The sequence below is a fragment of the Mobula birostris genome, chromosome 23 (assembly GCF_030028105.1).
Source record: "Mobula birostris isolate sMobBir1 chromosome 23, sMobBir1.hap1, whole genome shotgun sequence".
Lineage (NCBI taxonomy): Eukaryota > Metazoa > Chordata > Chondrichthyes > Myliobatiformes > Myliobatidae > Mobula > Mobula birostris.
In genome coordinates this window covers 51,417,133-51,436,070 of record NC_092392.1, presented here as the reverse complement: position 1 = coordinate 51,436,070, position 18,938 = coordinate 51,417,133, and the positions used below count along the sequence as shown (strand labels likewise).

Here is an 18,938-nt window from a genome sequence, read left to right as displayed (position 1 = left end):
AGAGATTTGAAATTCTGGCATGAGATATAAAAGCAACACAAAAGGAAAGCATACATAGTAGAGACAATAATGAACACTATCTGTCAAGGGTACAAGGAGAGTATCAAATCAGGTCCTTCAAAAAAAAAATGAATAGGAATGTGAGGAAAAATAATTTGCAGAGCAATTGAGGGGAGGAAATGGGAGTGCAAGGGAATTATTTATGGGATTGTTGCTCTTGGAGCTGGCAAGGGTTTGTTGAACCAAATGGCCACTTTCCTAATAACCTTATTATTCTTAGCAGTTGATGCCTTATCCCAAGACCAATTTGAAATTCTCACAAAGGAAATTTGTTCAGTATCTACGCTTAATCCTTCCAAGCCTTATTTCAGTGACATCCTCAATCTACTGAATGCCAATGAGAATAACCCAATCCTACTCAATCTTCCTAGATCGATCTTCTCAATCCAGGGCCATACCCACTGGGGAAAAGTTACCACTTCACTGCTTCCATGCATATCGATCTATGGACAGGGAAAGCTGTTGCAGCAGTAAAACATTTTCAATCTTTTAAACAATCTTTTAGTGAAATGCTAGCTCAAGTTTCAACTTTTACGTATTTATTTATTGAGATGTGGTGCGGAATAGGCCTTTCTGGAGCTTTGTGCCACGCTGCCCAGCAACCCTTAATTTAAACCTAGCGTTATCACAGGACAATTTACCTACAACTGGTATGTTTTTGGACTACAGGAAGAAACCAGAGAACCCGGGGGAAATCCACGCGGTCACAGGATACCACAGACAGACCACATGTTATGAAAAGACCAGAACTGCTCTACCCACAATGATATCATATTCCCCCCCCCCAATTATCTATCTGTTGGTTAAAGGCAAATATTATCTCTCTTCACAATATTAGGTAGTAGATATGATTAAGTTCCTCATAGCCATTTTAAGAAAACTTCTCTGTTAACTAATACCAATTTACTAGCTTGCGTTTGAATATGGGAAGAAAATATGGAGAAGTAATGTATTTGCTATTTTACAATTGGCTCCAGGTTCTAAGGAGTCCAGGAATGCTATTGTTTACATATCTGCTTCTTCCGCAGCTACCTCCAAGTCAGAGACTTAAGGTACAAGACTTGTTCATGTCTCTTTACTATTACAGTAAATAATTCACCCTCACTTTTGGTGGATCATAACGTGATATAGTTTCAACTGGGACGGCAAAGAAGTCAAAAAAAATCAGTATTCTGATGTATACATTTTAAATTCCTACTTCAAAAAGATCCCTGTTTACTGTTGCTCTTCTTTACATAACTCTTTCACCAACAGCCTCTTAATAATATGAGCAATATCAATCACGTCCTTTGAGACTGTGTCCAAAGTGAAGTTCTATGCAGTTCTGACAATCTACCAAATTGCTCTTTACTATTTCAGAAAAAGACATCCACCATGCCACTGCACTAATAATTAATCTGAGGCTGGGTGCAATTGACAAATACACCAAAGTGGAAAGAGCAGTGAAACATCAGTGAAATTACGTTTTCCAATTTGTCTCTATACATTGATTACATATTTGTATGGATGCATTAAGAGGCAAGGAGAATTCAACCGCAACAGTGCTGATGATTGTCATGCAAATAAATCTGATATCATCACTTGGATTCCTTATCAGTATTTAAAATACCACTTTATAGAGTTCTACTTGCACTAAACATTTTTTTCCTTCCTTGTACAAGTTTTATTTCTGTAGATCTATATTGAAAAAATTAAATCAGAAGCATTTTTTACAAGCATTCTGCTCTATCTTCTTCAAAGTTCACAAGAATTTCTTTTGAGCCATTCCTGATCACGTGGTTTGAAAAGCTATCAAGCTAATAAAACTCAAACAGACCTGGATGAAGAAAGGGCACATTGTAATAGGGCTTTTCTTAACCATGGTGATTGAAGTAAACTGTATAAATCTGTTATATGATAATCAGAAAAACAAATTATTCCTTGCATATTAAATGCACATCTAAAACACTTAACGTAGAATACACAGGTATGACAAGTCAAGACCATGTAGCATTAAAATCCTTAAAGATCAGGGTTTTCAAACAGCTGCTATTGCAGTTTAATGTGGGCTAATAAGCATTCGAGACATTTTGTACAAGCCAACATTAGAATGACAGGCAATAAAGAATGTAATTTAAAACCATGACACTGCAAAGCTTTAGTATTTCTCAAATCTCAAGGAACAAAAACGCTTAATTCAGTTGAGCACTGCTAGGTGCTCTTACAGATGTGTTATGTTAAACAAATCATTTGGACTGAAGAAAAAAATCCAACTTTGAAGACGCTTTTGTAGAAACAAGCATGGTCCATTGGGCAGACAAGTCCAAGCCCTTGCAGACTTAAAAAAACAGCCTGTAACCTACTTCCTCCTACAATTAAACAACAAAACTACAGCTGAAAGAGATCCAAACAAATACAAATGTGCAAAATGACTTTTGCTCTGCCATTCTCTACAGCTGTAAGACAAAAAAGACAAAAGACTACATGCACTTTAAAACTGTAACAAAAAGTCAAAGCTGATATCATATACAAGATAATTATTTCAAGATAAAATCTTGACAATTTCTAATAGTTTACACTTAACTCATTATTGCATCCTCCTGCATCAAAACATAATGTAAAAAACTACTTATGTTTACTTGTCAAAATAATCCAGATTTAAAAGAGACTGCATTACATACATATGAAACGTTAAAAATGAAACTGAAGCTTTTTTCCCCCCATTTTACAACTGAAAATGTAATCTTCCAGACTATCTCAATGCAAATAGAATATTAACCATGGCAGAATTAATGAAAGGGAAGTTAACGAAAATAAAAAGAATAACAGCAAACTCACCAAGATGAAAAGACTAACTGGATTTTTGGGACTGAGCAATGAAATAGTTAGTACCAACTGAAATGAAGAAACAAGATGTGGCCAATTACCATCTATAAATCTGTGCTGAGTCCAGTCTAAGCCTGCAGTAACTGGAAATCATGCTGGGGCACATTCTAATGGAGAACTGGGATTATAATGTTTTCCTTCTCTTGTACCTCAAACTTCCTCCAGTGGATTTGGAGCTTCAAATTGACAATTCTAAATCACATCAGTTATCTACATTATGTTAAAAGCTGCAATGACTCAGAATTAAGATTTAAAATTCTTTTCTTAGAAGATTTACACACTCCCTAATAAAATTTCAAGTAAGCAACTGCATAAAACACTTGAACGTAAAGAAACCATACGTACAAGTCTGAAATCAAAACACCACACTGAGGATACTTAAGCAAGTGGGCACAGTCCCAAAGTAAAATATCACAGTGCCTGCAGGAATAGCCATACCCCATTGTCATTTTAAATTACTGACTATCGTGGAACATGGGAAATGTGTCTGCTTTGTTCAAGAACTTCTGCTCACAATTCACATGCAATTTTAAGCATTCCAGTCTAATGTAATCCCCAGACAGAAGTTTATTCATCACATTGGACTGTGAGCAGAGTTCTCCAAATGAGTCTCAGATAAAAAAAAACAAGTGAAAAGCAAATAACAGATCACTTGAGTTAAACATGAAATACCCAAGATCATTAAGCCTCTCCATAAGTGACTTACAAGTAAAAATGCATGTATATCTGAAATCAAAATGAAAATTTCTGGAAACACTCCAGCATGTTACCCAAGACAACAGTGTAGTTCAATGATGCTTAATTATCATAATTCTATTCAATAAACCACTTACTTGCTTCAAAGTTACACATTTACCAGTTTATTAAAAACCATTAACATCTCTTGCAGCAAAGACTGCTGAAATCTGGAGCAACACAAAGTTAGTGGGCTTGTGTGTTAGCACTTTCATTGTGCAAACAACTCCCAGGATATAAATCATGAGGAGCTGGCAGCAAATAGCAAGAAAAGCTGCTGTAGCCAGAGAATACCATAAGACATTGGTGCAGATTTAGGCTATTCGGCCCATTGGTCTGCCCTGCCATTCTATCATGGCAAATTTATTACCTCTCTCAACCTCATTTACTTTCCTTCTCCCCATAACCTTTGATGCCCTGACTAATCAAGAACTATTCAACCTCTGTTTTAAATGTACCAGATGACTTTTAACTAAGTAATTATTTTTTTAAAAAAAGGATCACTGGAGTACAAAGTAAATCACACTTTCCTTTCTCTTAAAACAACTCAGATTACTGGCAAAGAAGATAGGCCAAATAGTGTCATTCTGATATCAAAATTTCAAGGCCATATATAAAAACTGCATAATGGCTTTGCACAGGAGTAGATTGCAAGCATAGATTTTAAACTGTATGCTCAGGAATTCCATATTTTAAATGCCATGAATATTTTTTATTTTGAAAGAAAAATTGGTGTAATTTTGTGGCTGCTACCCACAAGATAAGGGTTGCTCAAAGACAACATCCCAAAACAAGCAACCACTTGTTGTCACAACACTTGGTCACATCTTGGCTTCATTAGAAATATTAATCTCAAACCAAATTCTCCCATTATCCTTGCTTCTGATTTCAATAATTGATATTTTGCATCAAACAGGTAAATTTAATCCTTCAACGACCTCTTGCTTCTAAAGTAATATCAGCATTTTACACTAATAAGATGTTTCATATACGGGGGCATGATTTATATATTTGAATATATGGTTTATGGTATCATTTACAGTAATTCCACAACAGGTTATTCACTCAATCTTTAAATCGAAGCAATCAAATCTTTGAACTTGAACGCAGGCAAACATTCAGATAGCTTTTCAAGTGACAGGAGGAAATTCACTCCCTCCTCACTCTGTGATGGTTACATTTTATAATTATTTTTCCAAGTACTTACATCATTGCTTTGCCCAATTTTTATAAACATTTCAAAAAAACATCTTCTGGAACTAGATTATTGTACTGATGTTTTTGCCCATACAAAAGTTATGGAGAAAATTTTTGTACACTTAAGTGATTAACATAGCAACTGAGCAATGCATCATATTAAAACACTAAACTGTTCCTACAGTCAATACCAAAGGAAAGTGCTTGATATTAAAGACAAGAGGTGGGGGAATGCCCCACTTCAAGCACTGTATTAAAAATTATTTGTCGTATATAATCTTTAGAGCACTTAAAAAGCTCTGGTACAAAAAGCCATCCAAAGTGCAAGAGTACTGATCTTCAATTGCACAATCAACTCATAAACTGCTATTTTCAGATTCCAATTAGTCACCATTTCCATTGATACTTTAATTAGCATATTTAAAATATGAAGGACATTGACCACATTAATAGATTGTTCAGTAAAACCTTCATTCAACATGGCTTATGTCTGCAATGCCACTATTTTGAAAGGGTAACTTTGTTAAATCAATGTGCCCAAATTAATTCCACAGAAAGTGTCCTGAACTTTCCAAGATATTTACAACAATGACTTATTAAAAAGGAAGGTAACATGATAGTTATGAAAATATCTCCCTACCTACATCCATCATAGAGGATAGCTTGAAATTAATCAATCTTTTGCCTTCACCTTTTTGTTCATGAGTCTATTCTTCTTGTTGACTGCTTGGGTGCAATTTGCTGACGGGCCTTGGCTTTCATTAATTCAAGGATTCATTTAGTGCGGTCACATGGTTTACCATCACTTTCTTGTTGAATTCCCTCAAAACCTGAATACACTGAACGTCAAACCTTGTTTTCTATTGCTTCCTTGTGGTTCTCCACACTAACTCAGGATTTGTATCTTAATGACAAGAATCAACATAATGCTTAGGATGATTCCGTCTGAAACACAGCAAAGTTCAAAAATTATTATTCCTTAGAATGAGAGATCTGAAATTTTAACTCAATAACTTAGTTCCAAAAATGTTTCATTTAGGGAAAAAAAACACAATTATTTAAAACTATGCAGAAATAATGAACGATGCTATGACCGATCAAGATATGTCCACCTAAATTTGTATCCTCATTTCAACTTTACACAAGCTCTGGATAAAATGGAGGTTGGAGGGAGAGGAAGAGAAAGAACATCTCACCTAAATGCATAAATTACTCTAAAAAGGTGGTTTAAAAGAAGTTATAAAGAAGGCAAGACAGCAGCTATTAGGAGTTTGAAGAGATTTGGCATGTCAACAAATACGCACTCAAAAACTTCTATAGTTGTACCATGGACAGCATTCTGACAGGCTGCATCACTGTCTGGTATGGAGGGGCTACGGCACAGGACCGAAAGAAGCTGCAGTAGGTTCTAAATCTAGTCAGCTCCATCTTGGGTACGAGCCTGAAAAGTACCCAGGACATCTTCAAAGAGCGGTGTCTCAGAAAGGCAGTATCCATTACTAAAGACCTCTAGCACCCAGGGCATGCCCTTTTCTCACTGTTACTATCAGGTAGGAGATGGCCAAGTAGTTAAGGCGTTCGTCTAGTGATCTGAAGGTCGCTAGTTCGAGCCTTGGCTGAGGCAGTATGTGTGTCCTTGAGCAAGGCACTTAACCACAAATTGCTCTGCGACGACACCAGTGCCAAGCTGTATGGGTCCTAATGCCCTTCCCTTGGAGAGGGTAGACTTGCAGCATGGGCAACTGCTGGTCTTCCATACAACCTTACCCTGGAAACTTTCCAAGGTGCAAATTCACGGTCTCATGAGACTAACAGATGCCTATAAAAGGACATACAGAATCCTGAAGGCACACACACAGCAATTCAGGAACAGCTTCTTCCCCTCTGCCATCCAATTCCTAAATGAACATTGAAGCTTTGGACACTAGTTCACTTTTTTTTAAATATACAGTATTTCTGCACTGTTTAAAAATCTATTCAATATACGTAATTGATTTACTTGTTTATTTATTTTTATCATTATTTTTCCTCTCTGCTAGATTATGTATTGCATTGAACTGCAGCTGCCAAGTTAAAATATTTCATGTCACATGCTGGTGATAATAAACTTGATTCTGATTTTCTCTCCATATGCTCAAGTGTATCAGCAATTTCCAGAATATCCTTGAACATTCTCTAAACTGCCCAATCAGCTGTTAGATCTAGTTCACAATTGCCAAACTCAATATCATGTTTACATAGTAACATCGTCTCACCCTCCGAACAAAAATAATCTCCTTTTATTTACACTGCATTGTCATACAGAATGAAAACCTGCAGAAAAAAGACACTTCTGAATGCAGGTAATAGTCTCATCCAAAATATCCAGCTGGAAAGAATGCATAATAGAAACTGGTTTTTGAAAAGGATGTAAATATTTTGCACTGACAACCAAGTCAATAGCTGGCAATTTCAGCAAACCTGTGTCAAAAGTTATTGTAAACCATCATTTTACATCCTCCTACCCACAGCTGCACACATTAAAATATTCAATTTGATGAATGAGATGGGAGGGAATAATTTTCACATAAATTATTTAAGTGGGATCAGTCTGTAAGTTTCAAACTTCTACAACTGTTTAAATAATGAGATTAACAGAAGCATAGTAAACCATATTAAAGATGTAAAACAATTTGATTCAATTTCAAAATAGTCAATCACTTCTTGCAATCACCACAATTTGCAATGACTAATTATGATCAAACTCCAAATAACAGGTCACAAATGTCAAAACTTTTTCTTTGGAGATTTACACATATATAGGCTAGTTTATTTACTAGCCATTGCAATTATCTGCATAAACTGCACCACATCCCAAAAGTTAGAGATTAATTAAATTCCCTACCATGTCAAATGCCCAGAATGCCGGTAACTTTGAAATTCTATTTCTCCTATTCCAGGCATTCAAGTCGATTTTCATTGCACGCTGTAACACTTCACGATCTGAGCATTATTCCTAGAATATGATTGCTTACATAGAAAATCAAATAAGCTATCAGGTTAACAGTTATGTTTTAACTGCCAGCCAGGGAGGAAACTTAATTTGGCTAAGAGTGAAATCCATCTTCCTGAAGAAAGACGATTTTTTTGTTCAGGGTCTCAACTAAAAGAGGGAGGTTCTGCTAATACATCACTGGCTGAAACAGATGCCAAATTGGATTACATACTTCTGTACTGTATTTAGGCCGCTACCTGAGCCATATGCAAGTTTATCTTATGCAGAACTAACAGTCACACTCGTGTTCAAAATGCAAAACAGAATAACTCCAAAATGAACATAACTAATTACACTAAATGCTATTTCAGAATTCTAATCCCACCCCGGGGACCAATGATGCCTGAAACAACAGTTGCAGCATTTTGATCTTCGTGTGTACACAGTGGGCAATTCTAGGATAAACGATTGAGACCTAAATCACACTCACATACTCATTTAGTACAAACTTGGGAATTTCCATTCTACATCGAAACCGCCATTTCATCTGAAAATTGCGTCTCAAAACTCCATTACCAAATACACGAATCGCTAAAGTACAGCTTCTAAAATCAGGCTTCCAAATCTATTTACACTGCCTACAAGTATCCACTCAGACAAAATGACGGAAGGAGATAAAACTTTCCACCCAGAACACGAAAGGGAAAACACAAGGGGCGTTCAGAGCAGAGTCGGCTCTTGAAAGTCGAGGAGGGAAAGAGTTGGCGTGGAGCCGAGGAACAATACAGAGCGTGGGGAAAGACTGCTGCATCTTCTCAGGAAGCTGGGTGAATGAGTTTGAGACAAACTATTGAACTCGGTCTCGTCACACTGAAGCTTAACAGTGAGGCGAAGGGGAACGCTGGACCGGGTAGGGGGACGGAGGAGAGGGGAGGGGAGAGGAGAGGAGAGGAGGGGGTGGGCGCGGCTGATTTTACACCTGTGGATGTCCTCTCCCCGCACCTTCATCCCAGAATCCCAAATTGTTCCACAGAACCCGAGACCGAACCCCGACTTCTCACCTGTCCTCCGAGTCCATGCGGCTGAGCGGCTCGCCGTCCGACGAGTTCTCCAAACTCTGCCTCCTGTTGCCGGAGGCCGGTGCTGCCGTCTCGTCCCGTCCGCGCTGGTGCTGCTGTTGCTGTTGTTGTTGCTGCTGCTGTTGCTGCTGGCCGCCCCTGGCTCCGGTCCTGGACGCCGCGTTCGCCGCCTGCTGGTGCTGGGGGCCGCGGACTGGGCCCTGGGGCCGGTGCGTGTTCGGGGACGTGGGCTGTCCCCCGGCGGAGTGGGCGCGGGCCCTGCGGGGACCGCCAGGTTCGCTCTCTTCTTCGTCGTCCTCATCATCCTCTTCCTCCTCGTCGTCTTCCTCCTCATCCTCGTCATCCTCCTCCACCGGCTCGTCGTCCTCGTCCTCCTCCTCCTCCCGCCGCCGCCGTTGCTTCGAGGCCTGGCAACGACCGCCGCTCTTCGCTTCCGCGCGGCAGCTCTTACCACCTGATACCATTACCGCCGCGCCGTTCATCAGCGTGGCTGCCGCAGCCGACTGCTCACTCTGGGCGCCGGGGGACAGGTGAGGCTCAGTCAGAGGAACCGCGGGGCCGCAGGCGGCTGACGGAGCGGCGGCTGCGGCCATTTCTCAGCGCGGCTACAGCTTTGGCGGGTCACGTGCCGCGCCTGCGCGACAGAGCACGACGGAGGCCCGGCCGCCAAGGTCGACCGCGCAACGCTTTCAAAACAGCGTGGCCAGGCAAGAGGAGAGGTGAGATGTGAGCGAGGAACCTTTGGAGCTCGTCCACTATTTTGATCAAGACTTGCCCAGCAGTTACGGCAACAGGCAAAGAGCGTAATTAATCGGTATTAGTGACTATTTGTGCAACATTTTATCAAATGATATTAAATTTTGTTTGCAACACACATCAGAGTTGCTGGTGAACACAGCAGGCCAGGCAGCATCTGTAGGAAGAGGTGCAGTCGACGTTTCAGGCCGAGACCCTTCGTCAGGACTAACTGAAGGGAGAGCTAGTAAGAGGAATTTTTGTTTGATTTGTTTTCATTGACACAACACGAGTTGTAGCCTTCCACTTTGTAATCGTGGTTGGCTGCTTCAGTAGAAACTGAGCTGAACCTGTTTAATGGGAGCCAGCAACCCTTTTTTAACCTTTTCCTTTGGACCTTCCAATAAGTCCTCACCGACAGTATGCACCTGAGCCCACTGCTCTGTTCTGTCTACACCTGCAACTGTTGCTATGGCCAGCTCAAGTGCTATCTGTAAGTTTGATGATTAGAAGCTCAGATGGCGACCGGGTATACAGGAGTGAGATATGTCAGCTGTGTGCGGTGTCGCAACAACAACATGGCACTCGGTGTCAGCAAGACGAAAGAATTGATTGACTTTAAAAGGGGAAGTCTAGGGAACACACACCAGAACTCACTGCGGAGACAGCAGTGGAACGAGTGAGCAGCTTTAGGTTCCTGGGCATCAACATCTCCAAGGATCTGTCCTGGGCCCAACACATAGATGCAATCACCTCAAAGGCTGGCCTGCACCGATATTTCATTAGATGTTTTAGGTGATTTGGTATGTCACCAAAGATTCTTGCGTGGTGGACAGCCTCCAATGTACAGGATTGCAAGAAGCTGGGGAGTTTGTAGACTTAGCCAGATCCACCACAGGCATTGAGGACACTCTCATGAGATGGTGCCTGAAAAAGGCACCATCCATTATTAAGGACTGTCACAATATGGGACATGCCCTCTTCTCATTACTACCATCAGGGAGGAGGTGCAGAAACCTGAAGACCCGCACCCAGTAACTCAGAAACAGTCTTCCCCTCCACTATCAAATTTCTGAATAGTCGATAAACACTACCTTCCCTTTATTTGTTCTATAGTTTGGTAATTCATAGTAATTTTATGTTTTCCTGCTGTACTGTTAACGTAAAACAACATACTTCATGTTATATAAGACAATGACAATTAATCTGAGTCTGATTCAACCCAATCTGAATCTCATCACAAATGGTTGCATTTTCCCCTCAGGAAAGAGCAGTTGTGTTCACTTTTGACCATAAGATATAGGAGAAGAAGTAGGCCATTTGGTGCATTGAGTCTGCTCCATCATTTCATCATGGCTGATCCATTTTCCTTTCAGCCCAATCTCCTGCCTTCTCCCCATATTCCTTCATGCCCTGACTAGTCATGAATCTATCAACACCTGCCTTAAGTATACGCAATGACTTGACCGCCACAGCCTCCCATGGCAACAAATCCCATAGAATAACTACTCTCCAGTTAAAGAAATTCCTCCTCATCTCCATTGTAAATGGATGCCCCTAAATTCAGAGGCTGTGTCCCCTCGTCTGAGACTCCCCCTACCATCGGAAACATCCTTTTGACCATGAAGCCTTGCGCAGCAGGTGTGTGCGCATGCATGAAATGCAAATACGTATATGTGTGCATGCATGACATGCGTGTACGTGTGAATCCATGATGTGCACGTGTGTACGTGCCGATTTTTTTCAACAAATCGATTTTGGCTCAAACTTCCTAATTCTAGTAAGTGAATAGTACATTGTGCATACATTATTTCTACTTTATATAGGCTGTGTATTTATCATATCATTCCTGCTTTCACTATATGTCAGTGTTATTTTTAGGTTTTATGCGCTATTTGGTGTGATTTGGTAGGTTATTTTTTGGGTCTGGGAATGCTCAAAAAATTTTCTCATATAAATTAATGGTAATTGCTTCTTCACTTTACGCCATTTTGGCTTACGAACTGTTTCATAGGAACGCTCTACATTCAGATTGCGGGGGAAACCTGTATTAGAGAAGAGAGAAGATGGTTTTGGAGTGAAACAAAGACTGTCTGTGGGATGAAAGTGGGTTCAGGCTACTGGGGGAGGAGAGGATGAGGTATCAAAGAGGGAAGCAGGAGGGAAGAGAAGGAAGAGATAATCAGAGTGGAAAGACAGGACAGAAAGAGAGGAGGTCAACGTATTAGAAAGCAAACTAGATGTGGCACTATCTGAACGGGGCGAGAGAGAATACAAAGTATTATAGGGGTGAGAAGGTACAGTGTTGGAAGGGAGAGAAATGGTAACAACAGAGGGAGGAGGGAGGGTATCGGAGGAGAGAGAGAGGGGTCGTATCCGCAAGGAACGAGGGTGGCATAGGTGATAGAAAATGTGGGCGGGGTCCTGGATTGGAGAGAAAAGTCAAGATTTGAGCAGGAGTACACGGTTTATTAGATGTAAGGAGGTAGGTCAGTGTGAGGGACACAGAACCAATGCAACTGACTGACTCCTTAAACCTCACACTGCATATAAATTGTGAACTTTGTCATCTTACAACACCCTCTGACAACTACTCGAATGAGTCTGAACAACATTACTGTATTATTCACACACAGTTTCTGTGGTTTCAATTGCATGATATCACACCTTTAGTAATTATGTGCATATTTGATATACATTCAGTGGTCACTTTAAGATACTGTACTTCTTGTACCTAACAAAGTAGGCACTGATTGTATGTTTGTGGTCTTCTGCAGCTGTAGCCCTTCTGCTTCACGGTTCGATATGTTGTGTGTTCGGAAATGTTCTTCTGTACACCACTGTTGTCACATGTGATTATTTGAGTTGCTGTTACTTTGAACCTGTCTGGCCATTCTCCTCTGACCTCTCTCATTAACAACATGTTCACTCACAGAAACGCCGGTCACTGGATTTTAAAATTTGGTTTTCATACCATTCTCTGCAAAGTCTAGAGATAGTTTTGTATGAAAATCCCAGAAGATCAGCAGTTTATGTGATACTTAATCCACCCTGTCTGGCACCAACAATCATCCACAGTCAAAGTCACTTATATCACATTTCTTCCTGATTCTGATATTTGATCAGAACAACAACAGAACCTTTTGACTATGCCTGCGTGCTTTTATGCATCAAATTGCTGCCAAGTGATTAGCTGATTGCATTAATGTGCAGGTGTACCTAATAAAGTGGCCACAGTGTATCTTAGTGGTTAAAATCCAGGCTGTTAAAGATTTCCCCTTTAAGACGTTGCAAGTTCTAGATTTCCAATCCTGGTAATTTAATATGCTGATACACCATGTCTTTGAAAACACAGTCACCTTATGCTAACGATTTTATACAGGAACAAGATCAGGCCTTAAACTGTTTCACAAAAGTGATAGTGCTCTCAGGCTCCAATATTTTGTCTATTCCCCACAACCTCTGACTCACTCCTCTGTAGACAAACAAATCTCTCTCAGCCCCGACTTCATCAAGCGATACAGCCTCATTGCCCCTCTGGAATGGGGTTTTAATGACCTTCTGAGAGAAGAAGTTCTTCCTCAAATCCACCTTCTATGGGTGATGCCTTATTTTGAATCTGTGTTGGTGTAGTTTGAAATTCCAAAATGATGAGAAATATTTTCTCAGAATCTTATAAGTAATATGCAGCCTCTAAGGAGTGCTCCTGGTCACTGGAGACCTCAGAATGTTCTGGGAGGGGAATTGGCGATGATAATGCCGTGAATGCCATTTCCACTTGCTGGATGTCAACATTACCAGCCACTTACCATTCAAAGTCCATTTATGGGCAAGGTCTAGCCACAAACTGATTCCCGATGCTGCCTGATCCACTGAGTTCTGTTGTGTATTTAATATTTCAGTAATAGTTGAGTAATATTGTAAATATGTTTGATTAACCATGCATTGTTTATTTAAATAATTAATTGAAGGTTATATGTAAAATTACGTGAATGTCTTACGTTATTATGCCACCACATCATAAGTGCACACCTCACTAAAGTAAAAATGAAGAGTACATGTTTATCCCGGTCTCCTGTATTTTTCTTTTCATCAGTATTGGAGTTATAAAACATAATAGTGGCAATAACGAAGTTTTAAAATGTACCTGAGATGACTACCTACCTGTTGAGGTGCAGGGAGATGTTCAAGTGAAAAAAAAGAGGCGCAACTTGTTTTTATTTCTTTGCAAACGGAGAGGTATTCATGTAAAATTTTTTTTTTTGCTTCAGAAGTGCAGTGAGACGTTGAGTTTTTAAAAAAATGTCAGAAAACGGATGAAATTCAGGTTTCACAAACGGTGAGTGATAAAGGTTCAAAGTAAATTTATTATCTAAATACACAGATATCACCATGTACAACCCGGGATTCATTTTCTTACGGATATATTCAATAAATCCATCATAGAATGAATGAGAGACCTCACCAACTTGAGTATTCAACTAGAGTGTGAAAGACAATCAACTGTGCATATACATAATAAATAAATAAATAATAATAATAATAAATAAATAAACAATAAATATCAAGAACATGAGATGAGGCATCCTTGAAAGTGAGTCCATAGGTTTTGGGAACAGTTCAGGGATGAGGCAAGTAAAGTTGAGTGAAGGCATCCCCTTTGGTTTAAAGGCCTGATGGGGTTAAGGGGTAATAACTGGTGGTGTGGTATCTGAGGCTCCTGTATTTCTTCCTGATGGCGGCAGTGAGAAGAGAGCATGACCTGGGCAGTGGGGATGATGGATGCTGCTCTCTGGTGACAGCACTCCATGTAGATGTGTTGTAGGATTTTCCATTCAATGGCATTGGTGTTTCTATACCAGGCTGTGATGCAACTAGTCAATATACTGTCCACCACACATCTATTGAAATTTGTTCATGTTTTAGATGTCATGCCAAACTTTCACAAACTTCTCAGGAAGTAGAGGCGCTGCTGTGCTTTCTTCATAATTACACTCACATACTGGGTCCAGGAGAGTTCCTCTAAAGTGATAACACCAAGAAATTTAAAGTTGTTGACCCTACCCACCTCTGATCTCTCGATGACATCTGGACCTCCTCATGGCCCTCTGGTTTCCTCCTCCTGAAGTCAATAATCAGCTCCTTGCCGACATTGAGTAAGAGGTTGTTGTTGTGGCACCACTTAGATTTTCAGTCTGCCTCCTAAACATGCTGATTCATCACCACTTGTGATTCAGCCTACGACAGTGGTGTCATCAGCAAACCTAAGTATGGCATTGGGGCTGTGCTTAGTCACACAGTCATAAATGTAAAGCCAGTAAGGCAGTGTGTGGTGTACATGTGCTGAGGAAAATTGTGGAGAGATGTTGCCAATCCGAACTAACGGGGGTCTGCAAGTGAGGAAATTGAGGATTCAATTGCAGAAGGAGGCCAAGCTCTTGAAGTTTATTGATTAGCTTTGAGGGGATCATAGTATCAAATGCTGAGTGTTAGCTGATAAGGAGTACCCAGATGTATGCATCTTTGCTGTCCAGACGTTCCAGGGTTGAGTGAAGAGCCAATAAGATAACATCAGCTGTGGACCTGTTGTGCTGGTAGGCAAACGGGAGTGGATCCAGTTGATACGTTTCATCACCAACTTCTCAAAACACTTCATGTATGTAAGTGGTCCTGGATGATAGACATTGAGGCAGGTTACCATGTTTTTTTTTAGCCAGGAGTATAACTGCAGAGTGCTTGAAACAGGTGGATACCTCGGACTGCTGATGCAAGAGGTTAAAGATGTCAGTGAACGTAAAAGATAAATCCTGTGGGAATGACATTCATAACAGTGAAATACAACAACCAATAAGCCACATTGGGCTTATTTGGTAAAGACAGGAAGGGCAGCATTGTGGGGCCGTGATTTGCTGAGACAACTAAAACTTGATTGGAGATCCAACCACAACTTGTATGCCACATCCCCTGCAACAGAGTCAACTGACAGCAAATTAAGATAGCTACTGGGCGATGCCACAGCAGTATTCATGGATGGCATTGGAAAACTCAGACTTATCAAAGGTAAAATAGATTTAAATGAAATTGTCACTCACAATTTTTACAAAGCCCATCCGGTTCCTTGTACCATCTGTGATAAAGTAGCCAGTGTGCCAGATCACATGGAGGCTGGAGGAATTCTTTCCAAAGGTTGTGTGTAGCCCTAGTAGCCAAGAAGAATTGGTCTGCCAGGGTCTGTGGTAATTTTAAGATCACAGTCAACCCAGTACATAAAGTAGATCAATACCCTCTGCTTAGGATAGAGGAGATCTTTGGAAACCTTTCCAGAGGGAAACACTTTTGCAAAGTGAACTTAGTTGAGGCCTACCTACAGTTGGAATGAAAGAAGAGTCCAAAGTGTTTCTCATCAATATTCACGGAAGGGTTTATCACTATAACAGGTTTATTGTTGGAGTAGTTTCTTGACCTGCACTCTGACAGAAAGCTAAGGACCAGGTGCTGCAAGGATGCCCAGGTCCATAGCTGGACCTGGATGACAAAATTTGTTACCAGTGGGGATGACAGGGACATCTGCAAAATCTCGAGACAGTCTGTATGCAGCCAGTGTACTGTGCCTATAAAAAGTATTCAACCCGCTTGGAAATTTTTGTGCTTTATTGTTTTACAACATTGAAATCAGTGGATTTAATTTGACACTGATCAACAGAAAAAGACTCCTTCGAGTTGAAGTGAAAAGAGATCTGTATAAAGTGATCTAAGTTAATTACAAATATAAAACACAAAATAATTGATTGCATATGTATTCATCCCCTTCAAGTTAGAATTTAGTTGGTAGATAGATACTCTATTGATCCCAAAGGAAATTAGTGTCACAGTAGCATTACAAGTGTGCAGATATACATATATTAGAAGAGAAGTAAGAAAGAATAAAAAATAAATATCTGAAATGTCTAACAGAAGGGGGCCATCACTTCCCTGGCGATAGGCTGACTCATTATAGAACCTCATAGCCGAGTGTAGGAATGACCTGATAGAGCACTATTTGAAGCAATGCAGTTGTCTTAGAGCGGTGCCTTTGGCAGCAATTACAGCCAAGTTTATGTGGATCAGCTTTGCACATTTGGACCCTGAAATCTTTCCCTATTCTTTACAAAACTGTTCAAGCTCTGTCATGGGAATCACGAGTGAACAGCCCTTTTCAAGTGCAGCCACAAACTTCAAACTGGATTAAGATCTAGACTCTGATTTGGTCTCTCCAGGACATTAACTTTATTGATTTTAAGCTATTTCTGTGTAGCTTTGGCTTTATGCTTCAGGTCATTGTCTTCCTAGAAAATAAATCTTCTTCCAAGTTGCAGTTCTCTTGCAGACGGCATCAGGTTTTCCTCCAGGATTTCCTTGTGATTTGTTGCATTCATTTTACCCTCTACTTTCACAAGCCTTCCAGGGTCTGCTACAGTGAAGCATCCCCACAGCATGATGCAGCCTCCCCCATGCTTCACAGTAGGGATGGTGTGTTTTTGATCATGTGAGGTGTTAAACATAGTGTTTAGTCTGATGGCCAAAAAGCTCAGTTTGGTTTCATCAGACCATTGAACCTTCTTCCAGCTGAATTCAGAGTCTCCCCCAAGCCTTCTGACAAACTCTAGGCAAGATTTCATGTGAGTTTTTTTTTCAATACTGGCTTTCTCTTTGTCATAGTTCTCTTGGTGACCTCCCTCACTGGTCCACTTGCATGGTCACTCAGTTTTTGAGATGGCCTGGTAGAGGCAGATTTACAGTTGTGCCATATTCTTTCCATTTCTTGATGACTGAATTGACTGTACTCCAGGGGATATTCAGTGACTTGGAAATTTTCTCATATCCATCTCCTGACTCATGCTGTTCAATAACCTTTTGTGGAGTTGCTTGGCATGTTCTTTTGTGCTCATGGCATAGTTTTTGCCAGGATACTGACTCACCAGCAGTTGAACTTTCCAGATACAGGTGTATTTCTACTACAATCAATTGAAACAACTTGACTGCACATGGTGATCTCCATTTAACTAATTATGTGACTTCTAATGCCATACTAGATCTAGTACTAGGTGATGAACCGGGTCAGGTCACAGATCTCTCAGTGGTTGAGCATCTGGGGGACAGTGACCACCGCTCCCTGGCCTTTAGCATTATCATGGAAAAGGATAGAATCAAAAAGGACAGGAAAATTTTTAATTGGGGAAGGGGAAATTATGAGGCTATAAGGCTAGAACTTGCAGGTGTGAATTGGGATGATGTTTTTGCAGGGAAATGTACTATGGACATGTGGTCGATGTTTAGAGATCTTGCGGGATGTAAGGGATAAATTTGTCTGGTGAGGAAGATAAAGAATGGTAGGGTGAAGGAACCATGGGTGACAAGTGAGGTGGAAAATCTAGTCAGGTGGAAGAAGGCAGCATACATGAGGTTTAGGAAGCAAGGATCAGATGGGTCTATTGAGGAATATAGGGAAGCAAGAAAGGAGCTTAAGAAGGGGCTGAGAAGAGCAAGAAGGGGGCATGAGAAGGCCTTGGCGAGTAGGGTAAAGGAAAACCCCAAGGCATTCTTCAGTTATGTGAAGAAAAAAAGGATGACAGGAGTGAAAGTAGGACCAATTAGAGGTAAAGGTGGGAAGATGTGCCTGGAGGCTGTGGAAGTGAGCGAGGTCCTCAATGAATACTTCTCTTCAGTATTCACCAATGAGAGGGAACTTGATGATGGTGAGGACAATATGAGTGAGGTTGATGTTCTGGAGCATGTTGATATTAAGGGAGAGGAGGTGTTGGAGTTGTTAAAATACATTAGGACAGATAAGTCCCCAGGGCCTGACGGAATATTCCCCAGGCTGCTCCACGAGGCGAGAGAAGAGATTGCTGAGCCTCTGGCTAGGATCTTTATGTCCTCGTTGTCCACGGGAATGGTACCGGAGGATTGGAGGGAGGCGAATGTTGTTCCCTTCTTCAAAAAAGGTAGTAGGGATAGTCCGGGTAATTATAGACTAGTGAGCCTTACGTCTGTGGTGGGAAAGCTGTTGGAAAAGATTCTTAGAGATAGGATCTATAGGCATTTAGAGAATCATGGTCTGATCAGGGACAGCCAGCATGGCTTTGTGAAGGGCAGATCGTGTCTAACAAGCCTGATAGAGTTCTTTGAGGAGGTGACCAGGCATATAGATGAGGGTAGTGCAGTGGATGTGATCTATATGGATTTTAGTAAGGCATTTGACAAGGTTCCACACGGTAGGCTTATTCAGAAAGTTAGAAGGCATGGGATCCAGG

The 18,938-nt window shown here is 40.7% G+C and overlaps 1 protein-coding gene across 14 annotated transcripts in view; it reads right to left on the bottom strand.

Moving 5' to 3' along the window:
* The window catches only part of aebp2 (AE binding protein 2), an 81,643-nt gene extending 72,111 nt beyond the window's left edge, over nucleotides 1-9,532 (bottom strand). For all 14 annotated transcript variants that reach the window (XR_011882971.1, XR_011882973.1, XR_011882972.1 and 11 more), the window contains exon 1: nucleotides 8,893-9,532. Coding sequence is in view for 10 of the 14 variants with exons in the window: in XM_072241702.1 (XP_072097803.1) it covers nucleotides 8,893-9,503 (611 nt within the window). In the remaining 4 variants the exon portion in view is untranslated. The remainder of the gene's footprint in view (nucleotides 1-8,892) is intronic.
* Between the last annotated feature and the right edge of the window lie 9,406 nt (nucleotides 9,533-18,938).